This window comes from Heptranchias perlo, chromosome 32 (assembly GCF_035084215.1).
Source record: "Heptranchias perlo isolate sHepPer1 chromosome 32, sHepPer1.hap1, whole genome shotgun sequence".
NCBI classification, from domain to species: Eukaryota; Metazoa; Chordata; class Chondrichthyes; order Hexanchiformes; family Hexanchidae; genus Heptranchias; species Heptranchias perlo.
Window position 1 is genome coordinate 18,218,018 of NC_090356.1, and position 27,423 is coordinate 18,245,440.

Consider the following 27,423-nt stretch of genomic DNA (forward strand, 5'->3'; position numbering starts at 1 on the left):
GCTGCCCATGCGTCCTTGTCCAAGTGGTCATTCTTGATGTGTGAACCCTAGATAGTGAGTCCAGCAGCTATTCAACTGCGCTGGGTCCTCACTTGACGTCCACACATGTGCACTTTCGAACAGGGTCCCTGGATAGTAATCAGGAGGGGGAGCTCTGTCTGATTTTTCCCATCCCTAACTCCAAGGTGCTGAGACCAGCTGTATGGCCCTGACTGCTGTTCAAGCTGGGGTAAGCTAACTGAGCACAATCAACCCTGGGACTTTCTGCAGTGTGGTGTTCAGCTCCACATGAGACAGTGCACTTAGCGACTGAGATATTGGGGTAGTTTATTGAGTGTTGTGATCACAAATAATTAGACTGTTTCAGTGGATTTTTCTCTCATTCAGTTCTGACGCGGTTTTTGGTTTGTGTTCTGTACCTGCCTTTCTGTTGGTTCCAAATAGATTTTCACCTTGATGCCCTGCAGAGATGCATATTTCCAATGGCGAAGAGATGGAACCCCTCAAGGACAGCCTGAAGGACAGACCCTGTTTGAAAAACCATATTGCCATTTGCAAAGAGGAGAGCGTCTCCTTTAATGTGCTGCCAGAACTTATGCTGAATGGTCAAAGGAGGATCAGTGCTGATGTGATAGAGAGGCCAAACCGAGAAGAAGGGAAACCAAAGGATGAGCAGGACCCAGCTGAACAGAAAAACTCAGGTCACACTCTCTGCAGGCAGCTAGGGTTGAGACCCACAGCAGAGCTGAAGAGACAGCTTGCCCTGCCGCTCAGTAACTGTAACGCCGATACTCAGCTCCGATTCAAAGCTTCGCAGTCAGAACGCATTGCAGTGCGGGGATCGGCGGAGAGCTTAACGCTGTACGATGCCGGTGAGGACAGGGGACCTGCAAAAGGGACTGCGGGAACCTGTCCCCCCTCGGGCAGGCAGGTGGTGGGGAAGGCGGATAGTTGGCCGCACCAGAGCCTGGCCACCGAGAAGAACTTCACAGCTTCTTCAAAGAGTGACTTTTCCCTCAATACGCTGCTGGCGGAGTCTGAGAGAGGCGATTCGAGTGGTCTGCAAAGGCGTCCCTCGCAGGGGTCGGAGCAGGAGAAAACAGCAAGTAAGTATTTCTCATTACTCTGCCTTTATTCTATCCAGATATTCCATCTGCCGAATTAAAAAGTTAATTCAAATAAGTGAAGTTATTTCTGATTCACCTCTCTCCCCCACCTTCCAGGGTTGAGATGGAGCCCAGAGTCACTGGCAAAATGTGATCTGTGACATGGGACAGTGAATATTGCTCTGACTGCTGTGTGTCAGCAAATCATAAACGGGGAACATGAAATACCGAGCGGAGGAAATCTTCACAAACACATTTACAATGTCACTCCCCATAGCAGCCAAAGCAATTCTTCCCCCTCCCAATCGTACTGCACTTGTTTATTTGTTTTCAAAACCTCCCCCCACCCCAAGTTGGTTACATTTATAAACATCTCCCTTTTATTAATTTTTTTAATAAAGTTGTTCTAAGAGCATCCACTGCTCTACAGTGGAATATCTCAAATCAAAATTCAGTCACTGTGATTCACTCACTGGAAATAGAACAAGTGGATGTCTGGTTCTTTATTCAGTTCTCTCCCTCCCCTTATATCCCAAAAACAGGAGCATGAAGATGTAAACTGCTGATATAAACCATCCCCGCCATCTGTGGGAGGGGTACAATGAATGCCCACTGAGAGAGATCCATTAATGGCTGGAGAAGGTCTGGGAGAAGTGGAAATCTCCAACCCTTCCTCCCCGGAAGAGATGTAATACCCCAACTCACAGTGGGAGCACAAATTATTCCTTATTCAGCTGCTCCTGGCTGTTTGTGTGTATTGTGTATTGTGTGTGTGCTGTACTGCTTCAGGCCTTTCATTCCTGTACCTGAATTTGGAGCTCAGTTGAAAGAATTACAGAGCTCAGTGGTGTTAAACCATGGAGCAGGGTGCTGCAGGATGGCAGAATTTTTAAGAACTACAGAGCTTCTCCCGATGGCTCTGTGAGTTTATTCAGCGAGTTCCTGTTAATCAATCTCAGGGAGTTGTTTGAGCCACTACAATTGGTTTCAGGATCTCTTCATTAGGGGAGGGAAAAATCAGCCAGAGAGCTGCTCCTGATCACTCTGAAGCCAGCCCTGCAGGAATGTGTGTTCATATGTGGATATTGGATGAGGATAGGATTGGAATTAGCTATGATACCCTAACACTCACTGTCAAGGCTCACACATGAAAAAATGGCCACTTGGGCAATGTACCAGCAGGCACCTGGCATCTGCGGAGGGGAGATCAATGTACAGAGTGAGAACAGGCTAATCAAACCCACTCCTCCCATGCCCCATAGACCATGGACTCTATCTGAACCATTTAATCCCTTCCCACAGTCCTATCATGGACTTTATCTGAATCCTCCTGAGGGAAAATTCTGCATAAATACTTGCTTGATCTCTAAAGATTACCAAACAAAACTGTAGGATATTCATCTAACTTCACTTTATTATTAAAGGATATTATTAAACTAGAAAGAGTGCAGAAAAGATTTACTAGGATGCTACCGGGACTTGATGGTTTGACTTACAGGGAGAGGTTAGACAGACTGGGACTTTTTTCCCTGGAGAGTAGGAGGTTAAGGGGTGATCTTATAGAAGTCTATAAAATAATGAGGGGCATAGATAAGGTAGATAGTCAAAATCTTTTCCCAAAGGTAGGGGAGTCTATAACGAGGGGGCATAGATTTAAGGTGAGAGGGGAGAGATACAAAAGGGTCCAGAGGGGCAATTTTTTCACTCAAAGGGTGGTGAGTGTCTGGAACGAGCTGCCAGAGGCAGTAGTAGAGGCGGGTACAATTTTGTCTTTTAAAAAGCATTTGGACAGTTACATGGGTAAGATGGGTATAGAGGGATATGGGCCAAGTGCAGGCAATTGGGACTAGCTTAGTGGTATAAACTGGGCGACATGGACATGTTGGGCCAAAGGGCCTGTTTCCATGTTGTAACTTCTATGATTCTATGATTCTCCACGATTCAACCCTGGCCTGCTATCCTCACCAGACAACATTTTCCCTCAGCCCCAGCAGTACAGGGACTATCAAGTTCTTTGGAGTATTTAATCACTGAGTGAAATCCATACACATCCGGTTATGGACCTGGGGGTCTGTTGCTGGTATCTCTGTAACGAGGATCACAAGAGTCTCTGCCCTGTGCTGCTACATTAGTACAATGTTTTTACCAGCAAGTAGGTTTAAAACTCTTCACTGGAATAAAGCTACATGCACCTGCTCCTGCTCTAGTGAATTATCTTGCATAACGTGATCAGGAGAGAGAAATTGCGTGTGTGTATGCATGTGTACTTGAGTGTGTGTATTTGTGAACGAATGCACAGGTGTAGGTTTGTGACTGTATGTTGACATGACTATATGTATGCGAATATATTTGTGCCCAGGTGTTTGCAAGTACCCCTGTATGTTTCTGAAAGTGTCCGTGCACACACATGTATGCATGCACCAGTGTATGCATGCATGGATGCATGTTTACACAAATGTATGTGCATGCAAGTGTATGTATGCAATATATGTTTCCACAAGTGTATGTGTACCTGACTGTGTGCGAGTACATTTGTGCAAGTGCATTATACTAGTGTATATGTGCACAAGTGTGTGTTTCCACCAGTGTTCTGTCTGTGCAAATGTATGTGTTCCAGTATATGTGTGTACCAGTGTATGTATGCACCAATGTATGTTTGCACCAATGTATATGTGTACCAGTATATGTATGCACCAGTATGCAGTGCAAGTTTGTATGTGCACACATGTATGAGTCCATAAGTACATGTTTCTGTGAGTGTGTGCACCAGTGTATGTGTGCATGAGTGTATGTTTGTGAGTGTATTTGTGTACTAGTGTATGTGTGCACGAGTGTATGTTTGTGAGTGTATGTGTGCACCAATGTATGTTTGTGTGAGTGTATGCGTGCACCAGTCTATGTTTGTGTGGGTGTATGTGTGCTTCAGTGTATGTGTAATCCAGCAGATATATGCACAACTTCCATCAGTGAGTTGTGCACTAGTGTATGTGTATGCCAGTATGTAGTGCAAGTTTGTATGTGAGTGCATATGTGCATAAGTATGTGTGTGCATGACTGTGTGCACAGGATTATTTGTGCATTTTTTTTATTTGTTCATGGGATGTGGGCGTCACTGGCAAGGACAGCATTTATTGCCCATCCCTAATCATGAGTGAAAGTATGTGTGTGCGCATGCGAGTCTGTGTGTGGAAGTGTGAAAAAAATGATAGTGAATGAGAATGTGTGAGTGCATATATGTGAGTGTGAATGAGGTTATTACTGAGTGCACAAGGAGGTGAGTGTATGTGTGAGAAATGAGTGTGTGTGGGTGTATTAGTGTGCAAAGCTTGAACGTGTGATTGTTGCTGTGTGCATAAGGCCTGAGGTTGTGACTGTGTGTGTGTGTGTGTGTGTGTGTGTGAGGAGGAGTGAGTGTGAGTTATGAGGTGTTGCATGTGTGCATCTCTATTTTTGGTGATATTCAACAGCTACTATTTTTAGCCAAAGATTCTTTACGCCGTTCCAACAGACGCCAGGCATGACCTCCTGACTGTTGCTATAGGAACAGAACAATTTTTGGATGAACCCGCCCGTATTTATTTACATTTTGAACATTTCCTAAGATAACAGATTTTTTGGCAGCCTGACTGTTGCCATAGTAACAGGACAATACCCACCCATACTTTCTTCAGATTACTCTGAGACCTTGCTGTACGTGATGGGATTGACCTGTAGTACTTGTTAAACTATCCAGTGCCCCTTACTCAGAGGCCGGATGGCTACCTGTGGGCCAGGGACAGGTTTCCACTAAGGGTGAACCTGACAACGAGTGATGTGGACTTATGTTAAGAACCTTTAATACAGCCCAGCTCCCCTGTGTCTGTGCCCCCCACCCCTCCAGTCAGCTCATTTCTACTTTAGCTTTGGCCCTTTGGTCCTCAGCAGATTTGCTTCTTCATATGCCTCTGGACCTCCAGTCACACTCTGCCCGACTACCAGGTGTTGGCCGACGGCAGTGTTGCACCCTTTCGTTTTATTCCTCTCCTATGTAGGAATTACGTAGAATTAACAGCACAGAAACAGGCCATTCGGCCCAACAGGTCCAAGCCAGTGTTTATGCTCCGCATGAGCATCCTCCTACCCTACTTCATCTTACCCTATTTGCTTATCCTTCTATTCCTTTCTCCCTCATGTATTTATCTAGCTTCCCCTTAAAGGCATATATGCTATTCACCTCAACTACTCCATGTGGTAGCAAGTTCCACATTCTCACCACTCTCTGGATAAAGAAGTTTCTTCTGAATTCTTTATTGGATTTATTAGTGATTCTCTTATATTTATGGCTCCTGGTTCTGGTCTCCATCACAAATGGAAACATCTTCTCTACGTCTACTTTATCGAACCCCTTCTTAATTTTAAAGACCTCTATTAGGTCACCCCTCAGCCTTCTCTTTACTAGAGAAAAGAGCCCCAGCCTGTTCAGCCTTTCCTGATAGTTATAACCTCTCTGTTCTGGTATCATCCTTGTAAATCCTCTTTGCACCTTCTCCAATGCCTCTATGTCCTTTTTGTAATATGTAGACCAGAAGTATGCACAGTACTCTAAGTGTGGTCTATCCAAGGTTCTATACAAGTTTAACATAACTTCCCTGCTTTTCAATTCTATTCTTCTAGGAAAGCAAGACAGAGTTATCCCAGCTTCCATATAGCAAGTGAAAGGGCCCCATTAAAGTAGAAATATTTAATGGAACTATTGGGCTGGTAGGTTTTCTTCCTTCCTGTGTGGAAGAGCCCGGCCTTCACTTGATGACTGCCCACAGCAGCATGACTTAAGTCAGGAACTCAGTGTATCAGTGAGCTACAGGCACTGGCCTCTGTCCTATTATTCCTGAGAGTGACCCTTGAGCAGCACACTGATTGGGATTGTAGCCTCATCAAAAGGTTAGTGAGACACTAACACACTGAGACACCTAGTCTCAGGCTGGATTAGTAAGGGCTCGTCTACATTTTCCTATCCAAATTGGCCGGGGGTTTTGTCTGGTTTTTCGCCTCTCCCATGAGATCACTTGGTGTGGGGTGGGGAGTGTATATATGATTGTGTGAGACAGGCTGGATGGACCAGAGGGTCTTTTCCTGTCCGTCATTGTTCGTATGTTTGTATCTATTGTCATCACAACAAAATGACCCATGCAGATTGGTCTGTGCATCGTTTAGACAGTGCATCGCTGGGAAGGTTGAGGAGCAGAGGGGAGGAGAGAAAACTAGAAAATAGTTTCTTGTTTGTCAACATGGTTAGCAGAGCATTGACCACATGTAAATTGGTTAGCTGTAATGAATAAGAGTAGGAGGCTGTGAGATGACTCTCAATTTGAACACAATATGGATGTAGGGAAGAGGAAGAGTGTGTAGGTGGCATACTTAGAGCAGAAGGAACAAGGGAGGAAAGTCCATGGCAAAACTGTCCAAAGCAGTGCAGGTAAAATGGTGACAAACATGAAAGGTTGTGGTAGAGAGAGAGGTTGGAGGCTAAATGTGAGAGACAAACTATTCCTTGTATCTTGTCCAAGAGTGTGAGACAAATTATCAGAACCTCCCCAGATGTGGGAGTTGTAACTTCCCAGGTTTTAAAATTCCTCAAGTACATTTGACATCAGGTTGAAAATTGCATGTTGCGTTTTTGTTGACAAAGTCTTGTTATTTTCCAGGGAGAAAGATGAGAGTGTACTCTACGGATAGTCCAAGTGATGAGTCCTTCAGCAGTGGGAGCCTGGACTGTGAGTCCATGTTTACAGGGACCCTGTTCGACAATGACCTGAAAGACAATGATTTCCTAAACAGCAGCTTCTCACTGGAGGATGAAGTTGTAATTTTAGACTCTGCCTCTGTTGAGCTTCCACTGGATTCACTGCCTGGGCTGGAGCCTGATCCAGAGATGAAAAGTGACTTACCTGCCACAGGCAGCTTGAGACAGCTGCCAAGCATCGCCACCTGCACGGAGCAGGAGAAACGGCGCTTCTCAGCATCAGAACTGATAAACAGGCTGCATCTCTCTCAGAAGAGAGTAGCACAAGCTCTAAAACTCAGCAAGTCCCTGTCAGGAAGGTCTACATCTAGAGAGAAGCTGGTATCCACCTTCTCCCTCGAAGGTAAGGTTTAATTGTGGAACGGGAGAAGGTCTGCATATTTCTGGACTAGAAGATGGGATAGAAAGAAATAACTTGTGTTTCTATGGCACATTATCACTACTCTCAAAACATCTCAAATCCAATGATTTATTTTTTGAAATGCAGTTATGTAGGAAAATGTCAGCCATTTTGCATACAGCAAGGTTCTACAAACTGTAAATGAGATGAATGACCAACTAATCTTTTTTTTGATGATATTGAGGGAGGAATGTTGGCCAAGACAGCTGTGAATAGTGCCATGGGATCTTTAACATCCACCTGAAAGAGCAGAACAGACAGATGGGGCTGTTAAGGATACAAAGGATAGTACCTGTGGCAATGCAGCACTCCCTCAGGACTGCACTCAAATGCTGACACAGCCACATCCTTCTGTGCTGTACTTCTACGATTCTAAGTATCCCCCCAGATTGTGCGCTCAAGTCTTCTTGAAGCTTGAACCCACTCATCTTTTGACTCGGAGGCCAGAATCCTACCAACTGACCCAAGCTCAGAATGTACAGAGGAACAGGGTTCACGAGAGGAGATAGCAGAGGTTCTGATAACAATTTCTCAATCTTTCTTGGATATGCAAATTGTGCTGTAGACTGGAGGGCAGCTGGTGTAACACCCCTGTTTAAGAAGGGAGAGAAACTGGATGTGGACCAGTTAGTCCAACATCAGTTGTGTGGCGCTTTTTATCAAAGGCCTTTTGAAAGTTTAGATACCCCAGTATCGAATGAGCTACCATTATCCACCATCTTTCTAACTTCCTCAAAAAAACTCAACCAGGTTGGCAAGACAGGACCTTCCTTTGCAGAAGCCATGTTGAGATTCCCTAATAATGCCTTCTCTTTCAATCTGATCGTACAGTGCATCTCGAATGATCTTTCCAGCAACTTGCCTATAGCTGGAGTCAAACTAATGGGCCTATAGTTTCCCACTTCTGACTCACTGCCCTTTTTGAATATTAGCATCACATGGGCCTCTCTCCAGCTCATGAGGACAATTCCAGTCCTCAGCGAACTATTAAATATATGAGCAAGTGGCCCACCTACACAGCCCACATTTCTTTGAGCACCCGAAGGTGAATTCCATCAGGGCCAACAGCTCAATTTAAGAGCTCTAATTCTAGTAAGGACTATCGCCGCATCCAACTTAACATGTTCAACTTCAGCATCAACCCTACGTTGTACTATTGTTAACTCAGTATCATCATCATCTTCATTTAAAACCTCTGCCATATTCTAGGACTCCATCCGAATCTGCCTTGTGGAATCCTTCAATGGCCCTGTACTGTCCTTAATGGTCCTCTGACTCCTAACATAGCTGAAAGTGACCTTACTATTACCACTACACATTAAAACCATAGTAGATTAACCAGGATAATGCCAGGATTGGGAAACTATAATTATGAGGAGAGATTTGTGATACTGGGGCTATTTCCTCGGGAACAGAGAAGGCTAAGAAGAGATTGAATACAGGTTTTATAATTATGATGGGTTTGATAGGGTAAAGAGAAAAAGACTATTTCCTCTGGTTGGATAGTCAGTGACAAGAGATCGTCAATTTAAAACTGTCACTAAGTGAGTGGGGAGAGAGGTTAGAAGCAATTCCTTTATGCAGAGTTGTTACGAGCATGGAGCGCTTTGCCACAGGGAATAGTTGAGGCAGAGATCATTGCATCTTTTGAGGAAAAATATTTGAAGCAGAAGAAGATACAGGCTATGAGGAGAGAATGGGACAGTGGAATTAGTTTTGCATTGCTCTAGCAAAGGGCTGGCAGAGATGTGATGGGCCAAGTGGTCTCCTCCTGTGCTATAAACATTGACAGTTCCACGTGGGAATGGAACCTTTTTCTGTTTTGTGCATCCATTGATGGCGTGTAATTCAGGTGCAGCGCGAGTCAGACACAGATTGTAGTGGCTTTTGCCCCATGATATGCTTTAACTCCAGTGTCAGAAGAGTGTCCCCAACTGCATTAGTGGAGCATCTTCAGTTTTTCACAACTGTCAACCTTGAGTTCTTACAAAGAGTCTCCACCTGAATCATTCACTGAATATTTCCTCTTTCAGATGCTAATATATCCGCTGTGTTTATTTTCTGTTTCTGCTTCAGATTTCCGGTATTTGCAATTTTTTTTCTTTTTATTTTGCGTCATCCTTGTTTGCTGTCTTAGAAATGCTGCACATTTGGTCCCACTTAATGCTAGGGTTTTTACTCTTCATTCTCAGTGGTGTACCTCACTGTAGGACTTGATCCTTCAACTCATCTTTTCAGTAAAATGGATTATAGGCTTTCTTTGTGATGTGAAGTCACGGTAGCTAGAAAAAAGGGTGGGAACCTCCCTCACAAACAGGCTGACCACATTGTCCCTGGATATAAAGTCCAATCATCTCTTGAAGGGTGTGACAGCGTCCAATATTTGCACAGGCGTAGTTTAGCACCTACATATACTGTCTCTGCTTGGTATCTCCTGGGCTTTGTGTGTGTAATGCCAGCCCTCTCCCTGGGTTATGACAAGGCCACTTGATATTCTGGGTATCTCATTGTTTCACTTCTTACATTTTGTTCTCAGGTAGACGGAACGCAAAGGAAAAGAGTAAATCTCTGATTTCAATCAACAGCAATGTGTCTCCAAAGCCACAAAGGGGTGGTCTCATCTTTGACAGTCCTCCACCCAACTCGTGGAAAGCAAGCAACCTTCCAAGGTAACATTTGGGACTGGTTTATACCCAACACCCGGGAGTGGTTTTACATTTACACTTGGGATTGGGACATGGAGGTATCACTTTGTGACAACACACACACTCTTACACAAATACACACACACTCGCATAGAGAATCACTCACTTACATATACACTCAACTAGACATATTCTCACACACACACCACATTCACACTTGCAGTCACACACGCTCGCACTCTCTCTTATAAACACACTTGCACTCATGCAGGGTCACGCATGCAGTCACTAACACGTACTCTGACACTAATATCAACAATAGAAATGTCAATTTTACAGATCCACAGGAAACTCTGTAAAATCCCAAACTGTAAAGAAATCAAAGTGACACTGTGTGTTAGAGAAAGAATGGAGTTAAATGTAACCTGGATCTATTTCTACTTCTGTTGCTCAGGAGGGTAGGATCAGAAGAGGAATTAAGTGCAAAACAACAGAGAGAAAGGAGACGCTCCAGGTTTCTACTGAACCGTGAGTAAAAATAAATTAATTGTTCCTCCCTCCTGACCTGAAAGTTCTGACTCATACTGTGTCAGTGATCCGAGGGCACCAGGAGATGTTCAATGTCTCACCCGAGTGGCCATTTGTCATTTTTGGGCCTAGACAGTGCCAGCGGGTTATTCTATCATGGGGTGGGGGGGGCAACTCAGCCAAGTCTGATCCTATCCTCACCCAACATCAAGCACTTTCCAACAGGAGTGACTGGACACTGATCAGAAGCTGGAGCCTCCTCATTAACTCAGGGGTGTGGAGGCCAACTGTATAATCCAAACTGTTGCTCCTGTTGTGATCAACTAACAGCACAGACTAGAGACTGAACCTGGGACCTCCTTGATCGGTATGACTCAATGATACAGAATATAATGCATTTACTCCCTGGTGGGGCAGTGTAGAGGGGGCTTTATTCTGTATCTTAGCTGACCTGGGAGTGCTTGCTGCTGACACTTGGCACCTAAAATGGAAAATATTCCATTCCCAATCCTTGAAAAGCACAAAATTCAGCAAAATAATTTTTAAAAGAAAAAAAGATGAATTTTATTGATTGGTGACAGAAATTACACCCGGGCTTAAACTGGTCATGTCTCGTACACAAACACCACTGAAAAACTTATCTAATGACCTTGGTGACGGTTAGGGTTGCCAATTCTCGATGGACGTATTTCTTGAGGTTTGATCACGTGACATCTGACCATGTGACATCTGATCACATGACACTTGATCTTAGCATTGTCAACAGTTGGAGCTCAGTGGTATTCCAGCCCTGGATCCTTCTATTTTGAGTCCCTATCATTCCTGCCCCCCTCCCAATTTTTTCCCTCCTCTTCAAAAGATGCTGACTCTTTCTGTGGTGTGGGTTCACTGCTGCCCCTCGTCATCTATTAACTCCACTAAGTTACCATTCTTCATGTGTGAGCTAAGACAAGTGGTGTTGGCATGGAAAGGAGAAGAACCAAGTCCAATCGTGTCCTCACCCAATGTCCACACACACACTTCCCACCAGCAGCATTCATCCCTCCCTAACATTGGGGCACTGAGGCCAACTGTTGTGCTCTACTGTCAACCTGACTGAGATTAGCTAACTCAGCACAGGCCAGAGATCAAACAAGGAACCCTTCTGGTCTGTATGCCTCAGTACTACACTGGGCAGCGCAGTTACTCACTGACCCATCAGGGAGCATGTTCACAATCATTCAGAGATTAAGGGAAGGTTAACTACAAAGTGGACAATCGCAAATGTGGTGCAAACAAGTTGAGGTGTCATCCAATTCAAAGGAATGTCTGGGACATTCTAGAGGAGATTTTATTGGGCAGTCAAGGCAGTACCAGGCCCTTGGGAGTTGCACCCTAGCTGGTTCTCCATATGCCTTTCTCTGGTACAAGTTTGCCTGATTAGCCTTGGTTCCTGGTACTAGTAGACCAAAAGTAACCTCCACTGCACACCCCTAGTATTAATAATTTTACTGACTCTGTTTTCACAGCAATCCTGTACCAGGATTACAGCAACGTGGCGAGTGACCGTGAAATCCAAAGGCAGAAACGGGCAGACACGGTCATCGAGGACGATGATGTCATCCTAGCCAGCAAGTACAGCTCATTACCACAGAACTCGTTCTGGTCACAGCGATCAGCCCGAGGGAATGCTTTCGCTCTTTGGCAGGATATTCCAGATGTGCGGAGCAGTGGGTTACTGGACAGAATGGGCAACGAGCAACGGAAGCTGCAGGAGGTGAGCGAGCTCTCAATGTTAAACGCTGCTGGACCGTTGCAACCTCGCACTGCAACACAGCAACCTTGCAGTCCTCTCCTGTAGTAACAAGGTCGGCAGTTATCACGTGGCACCGATACAACCTAACGATTCAGAAAAGCCGGAGTCTGTTCTTTTTTTACTCTTTCTGTTTCATTTCTATTTCAATTTATTGCCTTACTCTTCCTGTATCTGCTTCGTTCCCTGATTGTGAAATAGACTAGCCTGAGGCACATGAACAAGCCGCTGGGAGCTGCACAAGTGACTTGTCCACCAGTTTTCAATCTTTCCAGGAAGTGCTTGGCCTCTCCCTGGGGTTTTCTACATTGCACAGCTGAGATTGAGAATTACTGTACTGCCTTTGTGAGTTTCAACCTGTGTCCTATTGGTAATTTGTTCTATTTTCCTATTTATTTGATCGTAAAGCACTTTGGGACGTCCTGAGGTCGTGAAAGGCGCTATATAAATGCAAGTCTTTCATTTCTTCTTTTTGGTACATACAATCACTGGGAGACTAGTGGAGAGTCTAATCTCTGACAGTGCAGAAGAGGAAGGACATGTCTCCAACTGTCCAGTAATTAGAGTCTCTATTCGTGTTTGAGAGATTGGACTCACCCACTAGATTCATTGGGGATCGAAGCAGGAGAATTTGGAAGCATTAGAAGCATTGTGAGCATCTTAATTGTTAATAGCCCTAATTATTACTGCTGCCAAGTCCCAAGGCCAGCCCTCCCTTCAGGCTCAGGCTGTGTTACTCTGCTGATCTTCATGTTGCTAACACTGCCCACAACTGATACCTGGTAAAGGATGTACTGTGCAGTGCTTATTGTCCAACTCCTTTTGAGTGTTTCCTTTGCCACGTTTCTTCCATTTTCCTGAGTAGTTCTACTCCTGGATTGAATTCCTGCTGCTGTGTGTAGTCTCCGTTGAAGCTCCACCTTAGTTGCAATCTCTGTATCCATTAGGCCAAGTTTGAACTGGTCACTTCAGAAGGATCCTACCTTCGGAGCCTCACCATCGCAGTCGAACATTTCCAGAACTCCAGGGAGCTCCAAGAATGTCTCAACACCCAGGAAAAGCAGTGGCTTTTCTCAAAACTGCCTGACGTCAAGGAAGTCAGTGAAAAGTAGGTATTGCAGCAATCAGAGGAAGGAACTAGAGTGATATGATTAGGTAGAGTCAATATGGTTTTATGAAAGGGAAATCGTGTTTGACAAATCTATTAAGAGTTTTTTGAGGTTGTAACTAGCAGGGTAGATAAAGGGGAACCTGTGGATGGCGTATATTTGGATTTTCAAAAGCATTCGATAAGGTGCCACATAAAAAGTTGTTACACAAGATAAGGGCTCCTAGGGTTCGGGGTAATATATTAGAATGGATAGAGGATTGGTTAACGGACAGAAAACAGAAATTAGGAATAAATGGGTCATTTTCAGGTTGGCAGCCTGTAACTAGTGGGGTACTGCAAGGATCAGTGCTTGGGCCTCAGCTATTTACAATCTATATTAATGACTTAGATGAAGGGACCAAGTGTAGTGTATCCAAGTTTGCTGATGATACAAAACTAGGTGGGAAAGTAAGCTGTGAGGAGGACACAGAGAGTCTGCAAAGGGATATAGACAGGTTAAGTGAATGGGCAAGAAGGTGGCAGATGGAGTAGAATGTGGGGAAATGTGAAGTTATTCAGTTTGGTAGGAAGAATAGAAAAATAGAATATTTCTTAAATGGTGAGAAACTATTAAATGTTGGTGTTCAGAGGGATTTGGGTGTCCTTGTACACGCATCACAGAAAGTTAACATGCAGGTACAATTAGGAAGGTGAATGCTATGTTGACCTTTATTGCAAGGGGGTTGGAGTACAAAAGCAAAGAAGTCTTGCTGCAATTATACAGGGCTTTAGTGAAACCATACCTGGAGTACAGTTTTAGTCTCCTTATCTAAGGAAGGATATACTTGCCTTAGAGGCAGTGCATCAAAGGTTCACTAGATTGATTCCTGGGGTGAGAGGGTTGTCCTATGAAGAGAGATTGAAGGTAGTTAGGTGGGGTTGAGAGATATGAGAAGGTGGGATTGGGGAATCTAGTGAGAAGGAGGGGATATGTTGAGAAGGTGGGTAGGTGGATTGGGGGAAATATGGTGAGAAGGTGGGATTGAGGGATAGGGTGAAAAGGTGGTTATGTGGGATTAGAGGATCTCATGAGAATAGGTGGGGTTCAACCATGCTTGTTGGGCAGGTTCCTATATATTTATGTTCCATATACTGGTTGGTTTCCTCTTTATAAAATAATAGTTGTGACCAGTTTGCTAAATGTTGGTTGCTTTGTTCCTTGTTGCTGGTTTGTGCCCTAGCTCAGTGATTTCTAATCTGTTGTTCTCAGGTTCCTGCAGCAGTTGGAGGAGAGGCTGGAGAAGGATGTCTTAAACTTTGATGTGTGCGATATTGTTCTGGCTCACTGCCCCGCCTTCAGGAGAGTCTATCTGCCTTATGTCACCAACCAGGCGTACCAGGAACAGACCTATCAGCGGCTGCTGTACGTGTGAACACTTCTTTTGCCGAGTTAAAGTGAGATTCACCACTGACAGCAGTGAGCGAGCACCTCCGTCTTCACTTTTACAACATCTAATTATAGAAAATAATGGGAGATCTGGATGGCTCAGTGATTAAACGCACCACCTGGTGTGATACCATATATAGAGGCCAGGAGGTCCCAGGTTCAATCTCCTGCCTGTGCTGATTTCGCTGATCTCAGAAGCAGTGTCCTTAGTGCCCCAGGTCAGGAAGGGGGGAAATCAGCAGGAGTTCCTACTCCTGAACATTATCCAGTGACTCCAGTTGGAAACTGGATGTGTGTTTTGGAGTCGATTTGATAGGTTATTTTCTATTATGTGAATATATTTGATGACAAGAGATATTCTTTGGATCACCTTTCCAGTCAGGAGAATCCCAGGTTTCCCGGTTTCTTGGCCAGGCTCGAGGAGGATCAGATTTGTCAGCGGCTGCCCCTCGCCTCATTCCTAATCCTGCCGTTCCAGAGGATAATGCGACTGAAGATGCTGGTGGAGGTAAAATCTGCAAATCACAAATCTGTAAATCACAAAACCTGCAAATCACAAACCTGCAAATCATAAATCTGCAAATCACAAATCTGCAAATCACAAAACCTGCAAATCACAAATTTGCAAAACACAAAACCTGCAAATCACAAACCTGCAAATCACAAACCTGCAAATCACAAAACCTGCAAATCACAAATCTGCAAATCACAAATCTGCAAATCACAAAACCTGCAAATCATAAATCTGCAAATCACAAATCCTACAAATCATAAATCTGCAAATCACAAATCTGCAAATCACAAACCTGCAAATCACAAATTTGCAAAACACAAAACCTGCAAATCACAAATCTGCAAATCGCAAACCTGCAAATCACAAATTTGCAAAACACAAAACCTGCAAATCACAAATCTGCAAATCACAAATCTGGAAATCGCAAATTTGCAAATCATGAAATCTTATAGCACAGAAGGAGGCCATTCAGCCCATTGTGTCTGTGCTGGCTCCTTGAAACAGCTATCCAATTAGTCCCACTCACCTGCCCTTTCCCCATCGTCCTGCAAATTTTTCCTTTTCAAGCATATATCCAATTCCCTTTTGAAAGTTACTATTGTATCTGCTTCCATCGCCCTTTCAGGCAGTACATTCCTGATCATAACAACTCGCCGCATAAAAGAAATTCTCCTCATCTCCCCTCTGGTTCTTTTGCCAATTACCTTAAATCTGTGTCCTCTGGTTACCGACCCTCCTGCCGGTGGAAACAGTTTCTCCTTATTTACTTTATTAAAACCCCTCATAATTTTGAACACCACATTAAATCTCCTTTCAACCTTCTCTGCTCTAAGGAGAACAATCTGTATTCTCTAGTCTCTCGATTTAACTGAAGTCCAATTAAAATCTTTGTTAAACCCCTTGGTTGCTACCCTGTAATAATAATCAGCATATTTCAACATGTTACCGATCCCTTTTGCATCAATCAGTCCTATTAAGGGGCTTCCCCTACCTGACTGTACCAATTCTGACGAAGGGTCCCGCCACCCCCTCCCAAAACCATAACACGTCTTTTCTCTTTGATGATGTCAGACCTGCTGTGTATTTCCTACATGTTCTGTTTTCACACAAAGCTGTAATTTTAAAAGCATTGACTAAAATTGTAGTTTTATGAAGTGAAGGATTAAGTATCGAATCATTTGCAGCTCACAAGGAGTAAACATCCAGTAACAAGTTGAACCGTCTGTCTTACAGAATATACTGAAACGCACCAAACAGGGCTCCCAGGATGAAGAGACAGCTACAAAGGCCTTCGACAAACTCAAGAAGGTGAAAGGCTTCGAATTTCTGACCTACTTAAAAGAGGCACAGGACAGGGAGTAGAGGGTTTGAGAGTGCAGGTGAAGCTTGGGTGAGGTTCAGGCCCGGCTTGTGGGTTCAAGCAGGATTTGAAGGTACACCCAGAGTTTTGGGGGTTTCGGGCTGCATGGCAGTTTCAGGCAGGCTTGGGAGTTCAGACAGGTTTTGGGGTTCCAGCATGGATTGGGTGAGGAAGAATTCAATAGTTATTTTTTAATCCGGGAGCTTTAAACATATCACAGATCGACCCAACCCAAGAGATTGCTGGAGGTCTAATGACTCACTTCTTTCTCTCTCAGCTCACACAGGAGTGTAATTCCAGTGTACAGTCAATGAAGAGGACGGAGGAACTTATTCACTTGAACAACAAAATCCATTTTGAAAGTAAGGTAAGCTACAATGTACCAAGTATCGCGATTCTCCCACAAATTCGGTTCCTCGTGTTAGCTGTGCCGCTGTGGGAAGAGGCCTGGAGCGTTCTCGCAGGGAGGGCGGGAAGAGCCAGATGGGAGTTACTCAGGGCCACCCTCAGGTAGCTCCCATTGCACGGTGCTGTCACTGGGAGAGGTGAGTGCAAAGCTTTGTTAAAAGAGCCACCAGGGGCCGGATGTGAGGGCAACCACAAGACAAGAGCTTTCAAGCACGCTTCCAGGTGACTGCCACCAGCTGGATACAAGTTGAGGCAAGACTTGTTGGCTGGGCTCTGTGAGAAAGAGTGAGTGACTAACTGTCAGCATTAAGCACTCCCAGGTTAGGCACTGTGCATATTTGGTGCAGAGTAAAACTCGCTCAACAATGCACCTCAGCCCTAACCTCAGAAGATGATCTTCCACTTCACCGCTGTGACCTTTGTTCTAATTTCAACATCGGCCGTCCTGCGGCCTTTCTGAGCGAGTCGCCAATTTAGTGGCGAATTAGAAAGTGGTTTTAGGTGCTGTGTGACCACATCCACGTGGAACTGGGCTGAAACTGCCCAGCTCGTTCCACAGAGAACCCTTACAGCCATTAACAGAGGGGAATTCACCCCATCAGTCTGGACTGGATTCACACTCAGTTCCCAGATGTGAAAGGAAAATGTCCGACAATATCTCATTTCCAGAATCCTCACCCACGTTCTGGGATGAAGAGTACGGTATGGTTTCACTCCCACTCCTTATCCCAATGAGTAGGAAGAAATGTGGATGTGTCAGGATTCTGAGTCCAACGGCAGGAAGTGGATAAGGATTAATTTGGAATTCTCAAACTCCAGTCACGAATTTCTGAGTTTGGCGGCCTCTCTCCCCAGATTTTCCCGCTGATCTCACAGTCCCGCTGGCTGGTGAAGCACGGTGAGCTAACTGAAGTGGACTCACAGATCAATAATATGACAGGGTCAAAATTCAAGCTTTCCACAAGGCCGATATACCTGCATCTCTTCAACGATTGCCTCCTGCTCTCCCGGAAGAAGGAGTAAGTGCGTGCTTGGTTACCACATTGTCTCCCTCATTACTAATCGCTGCTGTAACTTCTGTCGTTATTTCCAATTTTCTAATTCTATGCTTTTTAAGGCTCCTCTTTGCTCCAGTGCACTGACAAAACTCACTCGCCTGAACCTGTCTGGGGGCAATGGCTTTATTCCTCGTTCGTGCCACTAGATGGCAATGCAACAGCACCTGGTCATGTTTAAAAGACTCAAACAGGTTTAGATCACTGGCGATTATTTTACTAACAGGAAGCAGACAAGATCTTCCAGCGTAAGTCTAAATATTTCATCCAGTTTCGCCCGCCCCTCTCCTGAAGCCACTGACTCTCGCTGTGGTCCAGTTCCACAGGTACTGTACAAGATTACAGTTTTCATCTGTGAATGTAGATTGTGAGTGTCTGCAGGGTATTAGCCAAATCCTCACACATGCATACAACTCCCAGTTGGCCACTGCTTAGTGATGAGGAAAAGGAGCCTTGCTTAATTTTTTCTCTTTCTAGCTCAGAGGCTCTGACACCAATTGTAGTGCCTCAAGCACAGTTCTAGCTGAGACAGAACCTGGGATCTTGCTGATCTACTCAGCTCAATAACGTACCAGGGCAGTGAGCCATCGGGAGATCTGTTCTTTTTTAATATTGCAAACATTGCATTCTGTGAAGAAACAGATCATCACAATGCGGTGCAGCTATATCCCTCCCACACCTGTTTAATGCCCCACTAGCCTCACCTCCCTGTGCCTCTTTAATATCTGTAAGGAGTCGCACAACACCAGGTTATAGTCCAACAGCTTTATTTGAAATCACAAGCTTTCGGAGCTTTGCTCCTTCGTCAGGTGAGTGAAGAGTTGCGTAAAGGCACAGCATATATAGTCAGAGAACAATGTCTGGTGATTACAGATAATCTTTCTAACTGCCCTTTATCACACCTCGGCAGAGAGATAATCACAGCAATCAAAGGAGTGAATGGTGTTCAGACAGGTTAGTCAGGGAAACATTACATCCAAGAATACTGAATATACAAGGGGTCAAATCACAAAGACAGAGAGAGAGAGAGAGAGAGAGAGACCAGAAAGACAGAGAGAGAGAGAGAATGACCAGTTGTATTCCCCTCTCAATCGTGTTTAATATCCATCTCTAGAAAAAGTAAAGCCTCCGTCAGCCCTCTCAGGTGGATGTAAAAGATCCTATGGCATTATTTCGAAGAAGAGCAGGGGAGTTCTCCCTGGTGTCCAAGCTAATATTTATTCCTTAACCAACATCAGTAAAACAGATTATCTTGTCATTACCACATTGCTGTTTGTGGGATCTTGCTGTGTGCAAATTGGCTGCTGCGTTTCCTACATTATAACAGTGACTACACTTAAAAAGTACTTCATTGGCTGGAAAGTGCTTTGGGGGCGTCCTGAGGTCATGAAAGGTGCTTTATGAATACAAGTTCTTTCTTTTCTTACTGAATCTACAGAAAATTGCTTTCCTGGTCCAGGCACTGGTCTGAATTCCAACTTTTCAACCAAAGGCAAGGTGATTCATATAACTTTACACCATTTGGCCCATCGTGTTTGTGCCAGCTCCTGACCAGAGCAATCCAAACTGCTCCAAATCCCACTGCTCTGCTCTCTTCCCAAAGACCTGTATTTCCCTCTGTTTCAAATATTTATCCAAATTTCCCTCAAAAGATACAATAGTCTCCATCTTAACCGTTCCCTGTGGCAAAGTATTCCCTGGTCCATCAACCCTCTGTGTAAGGGACGAAAGGGATGTTTCCACATTCTCAGAAGTTCAAAGTAATGTGAACGAGTTGGTTACAATGTGGCTGCTGACTGCTGACTGAAATCCTTTCTCTCTCAGTACAGGGAAGTTCGCTGTGTTCGTCCACGCCAAAACCCAGGAGCTGAGAGCGAAGGACCTGAACGTGAAGGTGCACGGGATCCCAGGGCACGTTTTCCACCTGCAGCTCCTCGAGAAGCATCAAGTGAAGCAGCAGATCCTGTTGCGAGCCCGCACTGAGTGAGTGACCCGGCATTGGTGCGGCTGAGCAATAATTGGGCACAGCGATTGCTGTGGGATTGTAACAGGGAGCATCATTTCAGCACAGAGCAACGTCTGGTGCTGGTTATGGCCCCGTGAGCACAAACTCTCGATAAACAGGGTCTTTTAATCCATTCGATTATTGGACAGATCATTTTTTCTTAAAAAGCAAACTAATTGACGTGAACCAACGAAGATCTGATTGACGAGTTTGCTTGTGATCAGTGATCATTAATTATAGGATCTAGGAACATAGGAACAGGAGTAGGCCATTCAGCCCCTCGAGCCTGTTCCACCAATCTGACAAGACCCAAAGGCATGTGAGATGTTTCCTTTCTCTCTGTTAAATAATTTTAACTAATTTAACACTTCAGTCATGTCCTGTGTGAATATCTCAGTGTCTCTGTTGGGAGTCTGTCCTTCCCTGAATTCATCCCACAATTATCCACAAGGCCACTTTACTCTTATAAGTGACGAGGCCGAAGCTCATTAGATTCTCGCCTGGACAGTGAAAGACAGAGACACTGATCTTCAGGAGCTTCTCCATAGAGTGAATCCATGTAGGCACCTGGAGACAGACATTTGGGATAAATACTCAGCAATAAGTATCTGTGGGCTAACACTCATGGATAGACACCCTTTGCCAAGGGGGAAACGCCAAGGGACACAAATTCGAGGCCAGACACTTCGAGGCAGAAACTCAGGGCTGGGGTACAGTTCTACAGGTGCTGACTGCCATCACCCAATTAGCAGTTCTTCATTTCTGTGCATGAGCAATGAGTCTCAGCAGGTTATTTGACTATGCGGCATCAAACCGAGCTCCCATCCTGTTCTCACCCGATTTCCACAAGCTCACATTTTACAGCAGGAGTGACTGGATAGCGATCAGGAACTTGGACAGGTGTAACCTGGGGCACTGAGACCTACTGTAGTACCCCACCTGATCCGCTGGCTGAGATCAGCTAACTTGACACATACCAGGGATTGAACCTGGGACCTTCAGGTCTGAAGTGGCTCATCATCGCTCCAGGCAGTACACATACCCAGTCAACCAGCAGGTGGCACCAAACTCCAAAGATCAGTAAAGGAAAAAGGCAGATCAATGTTTTGGGTGTCTCCCTTTGTCGGAACTAAAGAGAGATTGGGGGGTGGGGGGGAACGACAGATCCTCCAATTAAAGAGAGGGACTTTAATGTGTTGAATAACCTGCAAACTGCTCAATAGAAAACTGTTACGACGCTATAAACAATGTTCTTGCCGAGGCAAAGGAAAGCTATTAAAAGAATGTGCAAATAGTTAAGAGGGTGAAAAGCAATGGGCGAGGCCCACACAAAGAAACAGATGAGAAAATGGGGTAAAGTGAAGAGGAGAAATGCAAATGCAGCAGGTCTGAAACAGAAACAGAAAATGCTGGGGGGAGAAATAATGAGACTGTCGGTCCCAAAACAACACCGTAAGCAGCCTCCTCCCTCCCCCCCAGCACGACGCCTGAAATTCAACCCTGGAAACCAACAGACCCATCCTAGCAATGATTTGAAGGATATAGCTACGGTCTGAAGTTTTAAAGTCAATATAGTCAGACCAGAGGGCTGCAGAGTGCCCAGGAGAAAGTAATCGTGCTGGACTTTGTGTTGAACCTGTCTAGAACACTGTGGGAGGCCAGAGTGGGAATGGGAGGGGGAGTTCAGGGAGGTCAGAACGTAGATACTTAGTACCGTGGTTACCGAATCTGCATTTGCTCTCCCTGTTGTGGAGTAGATCGCACGGTGAACAGTGAATAGAGTATAATAGATTGGAGGACGTGCATGTAAATTGCTGTTTCACATAGAAGGGGTGTTTGGGGCTCTGGACAATGGTGTGGGAAGAGGTAAATGGAGAGGTGATACATCCATTATGGTTGCATGGGAAGGCGCTGGGGGAAGGGCAGTCGGAAGTGGGGCCGGTGGGCAGAAAACATGGGAAAGACACAGCGGTCAGTCAGTATCTGTAGCGAGAAATCCAATGCTGCTCACATACAGAGATCACGAACCCAGTGTTGCTCATGTACAGAGCCCATGTACCCGGTGTTGCTCATGTACAGAGCCCATGTACCTGGTGTTGCTCATGTACAGACTCCATTGTGTCTTTTTTCATCTCTTTCCTCAGGAGTGAGAAACAGCGTTGGATAACGGCCATGCTGCTCACGGACCAAGAGACGCAGACAGATCAGATGGAGCTGGAGAAGGACGGTGAGATTCTCACACAACACTTAGAGGGCCATTTTCTGAGTTTGCGCTAATGGCGGGAAGCCTTGCTGGCTCTCCGTGCGTATCAGGACATGACTGGCACACTGCCTACGATAAATGAAAGGAAAACTGAGGGGTGTCCGCCAGTAATTTCTCGATACATGCAGCTAGTAGGTGAGGCTCTGCCGGTAGCCCAGCTCCCCACCAGTGACTGAGGCTCCACCACCCATAGGTGAGGCTCTGCTGGTAGCTGAGTCTGCCTCTACACAGATGAGGTTCCCCGCTGGTTTGCTCGACTTCAACAACAACAACAACAACTTGTATTTATATAACGCCTTTGACGTATTAAAACGTCCTAAGGTGCTTCACAGGAGCGTTCAGTCTTAAATCAGGTGTTTTAATTGATCCCTGAGGCTGTTTTACTCTTTTGTGCAGTCTGGGCACAGGTTCAGTCAATGGAACTACACAAGAGATAAACAACAACAGGTAATCTTGCATTTATAAAACGCCTTTAATGTAGAAAAATATCTCAAGGCACTTCTGAGGTGTGAGGAAAACTGACATTGAACCAAAAGCTTAGTTAAAGAGGTGGGTTTTAAGGAGGGTCTGGAGGAAGGTGAAGGGGTTTAGGAAGAGATTTCCAGATAGGTGGACGAAGGCACAACTGCCAACAGTGGGGCAAAGGAAGGCGGGATGTACAAGAGGCTGGAGTCAGATGAATGGAGAGTAAGGGGAGGGTTGTAGGGCTGGAAGAGGTTACAGAGAGTAAGGGGAGGGTGAGGCTGTGCAAGAATGTTAAATTGGAGGCATTGGGGGACTGGGTACCAATGGAGGTCAATGAGGACAAGGGTGCAGGGTACGATGTGAGCAGCAGAGTTTTGGATGAGTTGGAGTTTACGGAGGGTGGAGGGTGGGAGGCATGGAGTAACCAGTTGTGGAAACATTGGCATGTGTGAGGGCTTCAGCAGCGGATGGGCTGAGGTACGGGTGGAGGTGGGAGATGTTACGAAGATATAAGCAGGCGGTCTTTACATTGGAGAGGATCTGTGGTCAGAAGCTGAGCTCGGGGGTGAAGATTGCACATGCTGACTATGGGGGGTGACTTCACATCTGTTTGAGGTACTGGGCGACATCCCAATGATTAGCTTGGATAGAAGTTGTGAAAAACATATCGGATGAGCATGGGACCTGATGGGATAACGTCAGTGTTTACAGACACTGTGAACTGCTTCTTGAAATAGAGTCTGAGCCCATGAAACATTTTCCTTTTGTTTTCAGCCTTCCTGCTTGTTACACCGTCTGTAATATAATATCAGCACATCTTGCTCCGATAATTTCTTTTTTGTTTTTTTCCTGGATATGTTCTCTCCTCCTTTCCTGAGCCTGGCTCAGGTACCGTTCCACTCTCCAGTACCTCACCCAACTGGGGGCCCACCTGGTGAGTGTTGGCAAGATATACAACCACAGAGGGGATCGGAGCTGGTCCCTATCCTGTCCTCACTCAGCATCCACACAGATACACATACACTGGGTGTCAGCCTTGGCTTAGTTGGTTTCACTCTCGCCCCTGAGTCAGAAGGTCGTGGGTTCAAGTCCCACTCCAGAGACTTGAACACATAATCTAGGCTGACACTGAGGGAGTGCTGCCCAGTCGGAGGTAATGTCTTTCAGATGAGACGTTAAACCGAGGCCTTGTCTCCCCTCTCAGGTGGGCGTAAAAGATCCCGTAGCACTATCTTGAAGAAGAGCAGCGAAGTTCTCCCCAGTGTCCTGGCTAATAATTATCCCTCAACTAACATCACTAAAAAAACTGATGATCTAATTATTGTTGGTGGGATCTTGCTGTGTGCAAATTGGCTGCCATGTTTCCTACAACAGTACTTTATTGGCTGTAAAGTGCTTGGGACATCCTGAGGTCGTGAAAGGCGCTATATAAATGCAAGTTGTTTCTTTCCTCCAGCATGGGTCACTGGATAGTGATCAGGAGTGGCAACTACAGCTGATTTTCCCACTCACTAACCCAGGTACACAGTGCCCTAATACAGTGTCCCAGCTTGAGCTCTGGCTGAGACCAGCCAACTCAGCACAGGTTGGGAGGTGGGAACTGCTCTACAGAGTTACGGTTCTACAAACGTCGAACAAGAAATGTTTTTAAGTTAAAATAGAAAACTCTGTTTGAGAACCGTGAACCACCTGACCAGCAGCTGACGTTTTACTTTCCATCCAGACTTTCCGCAGGTTCAGTGTGTCAAGACCTACAAGCCCCAGGAAGCTGATGAGCTGGCGCTGGAGAAGGCCGACGTCCTTGAAGTGAAAACAAGAACTAAAGATGGTGAGAGAAACATTGCTTGAGGCCTCAGACTGCAGCATAAACGGGCATCAGAGGGTACCCGGGGAATGCAGAAACTTTGAGCATCAGAACCTAGGAACAGGAGGAGGCCATTCAGCCCCTCAGGCCTGCTCTGCCATTCACTCAAATCATGGCTGATTTGTACCTCAACTCCATTTACCCTCCTTTGCTCCAAATCCCCTGATACCCTTACCCAACAAAAATCTATCAATCTCAGTCTTGAAAGCTCCAATTGACCCAGAATCCACAATCTTTTGGAGGGAGCGTTCCAGATTTCCACTACCCTTTGTGTGAAAAAGTGCTTCCTGATTTCGCTCCTCAGTGGCCTAGCTCTAATTTTAAGATTATGTCCCCTTGTTCTGGATTCCCGCCCCCCCCAGAGGAAATAGTTTCTCCTTATCTACCCTATCAAATCCTTTTAACAGTTTAAACACCTCGATCAGATCACCCCCACAATCTCCGAAACACAAGGGAATATAAGCCAAGTTTATGCAACCTGTCCTCATGATTTAACTCCCTAAGCCCTGGGATCATTCTGCAATGAACAGCTCAGGGGAGCAGAAGTGACTCAAAAGAATAGAGGAACTTAAACATGTAAAAGCTCCTGAGGTTTTCGGGGGTTTGTGTGAAAGGTTGGATGAGATCAGATCGAGTGTTTCCTGCAGCTGATCCTGTGCTGACCCATTCCTCTAATTGGCACCGCTTTCTGAATCTCCTTCCAGGCTGGATCGAGGGGATCCGGTTGTCAGATGGAGAGAAAGGATGGTTTCCAGTGAGTCACGTGGAGGAGATAACAAACAAGAATGCCAGGATACGAAATCTTCGGGAAAAGAATCGGATTAAACACGCAACCCAGAAACTCCAGGAAGAATGTCAGTAACGAGTGGCGGTGTTGTGTTTGAGACAATATGTGGGGGTGTGGACACTGAACACATCCCAGATTTTATGGGTAAACAACACACCGAGTGTGTGGAGTCCCTGAGTGACAAGTCCTGACTACGTTCCCCAGTGAGTGAGTTCGATTTCTGGTGCCTGCAGGTGCTGTAGCAGGAATGCTATGGTGTGTCGCAGGCTAGAGTCCCCTTCACAGCTTTCAAGGAGACACCAACTGGTGTTCAGGTGTCTCTTCAGCGGAATTCCGGAGGGGCGGGGGGAGAGGAAAAGGCTACAGGGGCTTTGACCCTTTGAGCTGCTGCGATGGCAGCTCTGAGTGGCAAAGAGCCAACTCCCTTTGTATCTGATTCACGAGGCTTGTAGCCCGGGGGAACCAGCATGCAGCGGAAATCGAGGGGAGGGAGGAAATGATTTCTGACGCGGTTAAGCAGGAGAGCCCTCATTTTCTTCCTCACTCTGCCTGAACAGGACAGTCCGACATTATCCCATTTCCTATTTATTGGCAACAATTCAAAATTAACCTTAAAATGACTGTCTTCAGTGTCAAAGTCTTCCCCAAGAACTGGTGAATTTTTTCTATCTAGCACTCAGGAAGTGTGAGTAGGGAAATTGCACAAAGTTATTGGGATTCCATACATAGGTAAACGGGAGGAGCCAATCACAGTTGCAAAGTTTTCATTCCTGCTCATTTTTGGCAGCACCAGGGTTTCAGTGCGACCCAGTGATACACCCCTTGAAACCTGCTCAGTAACAAACCATAAAATATCCAATGTTCAGCCAGGCAGAGGTTCCCTTGGGCCGATGAGCAGCAGTTCTGGAGTCAGCGGGACCACGTGCTCGTGGTCACAGTTTATAAGCAGCCTTTCAAATCGTCACGACCGGGTGCAAGCAGCCATGTGTTGCTATGGTCCCCTGCAGCCAATGACCTCCTGTTTCTGAGTGCTAAGTTCCCAGCCTCCCTGGCACATCGGTCTAACTCCCTGACCAAGGCCCAAACTCATAAAAAGTAAACCAGTCACCAATTCCCTTTGTAAATAAGACTGGTCCCTTTGGGTCCCTTCATCACTGCCAGACCTGGAGGGTCTAAAACACCTGTTAAGAGGGGTTTGCGGAGTCAGCAATCAGTTACAGTTGCTCGATCCAATTGCCTCGTTTCACCACGGAACCTTCCAGACTTCTGACAGAGTTCCGGGAACAGGTGGGAACTTCAGCCTGGGGCTCACGTAAACCGTGGGAGAAGCTAAAACCATCAACGGTGCCTGAGAAGGGGTGCAGGACTCGGGTGTTTTATCATACATCGTGCCAGTGTGATGAGAGTGATATGATGAACCTCCAGTTTTTGTTTTGGACAATCTTCTCTCCATCACTTCTGCGCTTGCACAGGTGCCAACCGCCGTCTGGTCCCTTACCCAAGTAGCCATAGGAGCCAGTAGCATAGAGGTCATGGCACTACTGTCGTAATCCAGAGGTTGTGACTTCAAATCCCACCATGGCAAGTCGAGAGATTGAATTCAATAAATCTGGCACCAGGAAAAAATGACACAAAAACTCGTGACAACCCAACTGGTTTGTCAACATTTTTCAGTTGTAAACAATTTTACAACACCAAGTTATAGTCCAGCAATTTTATTTTAAATTCACAAGCTTTCGGAGACTTCCTCCTTCCTCAGGTAAATGTTTACCTGAGGAAGGAGGAAGTCTCCGAAAGCTTGTGAATTTAAAATAAAATTGCTGGACTATAACTTGGTGTTGTAAAATTGTTTACAATTGTCAACCCCAGTCCATCACCGGCATCTCCACATCACAACATTTTTCAGGGAAAG

The 27,423-nt window shown here is 45.5% G+C and overlaps 1 protein-coding gene across 1 annotated transcript; it reads left to right on the forward strand.

The window, feature by feature from the left end:
• Positions 1-469: 469 nt before the first annotated feature.
• arhgef19 (Rho guanine nucleotide exchange factor (GEF) 19) lies at positions 470-27,202 on the forward strand. The gene is made up of 15 exons (XM_067970102.1): positions 470-1,106; positions 6,791-7,231; positions 9,825-9,957; positions 10,388-10,461; positions 11,970-12,217; positions 13,201-13,361; positions 14,614-14,766; positions 15,169-15,298; positions 16,538-16,612; positions 16,942-17,031; positions 17,928-18,091; positions 19,952-20,110; positions 22,277-22,359; positions 24,584-24,688; positions 25,429-27,202. Exons 1-15 carry the CDS (start codon positions 470-472, stop codon positions 25,584-25,586), a joined length of 2,811 nt encoding a protein of 936 aa, XP_067826203.1. The 3' UTR covers positions 25,587-27,202.
• The last annotated feature ends 221 nt before the right edge of the window (positions 27,203-27,423 follow it).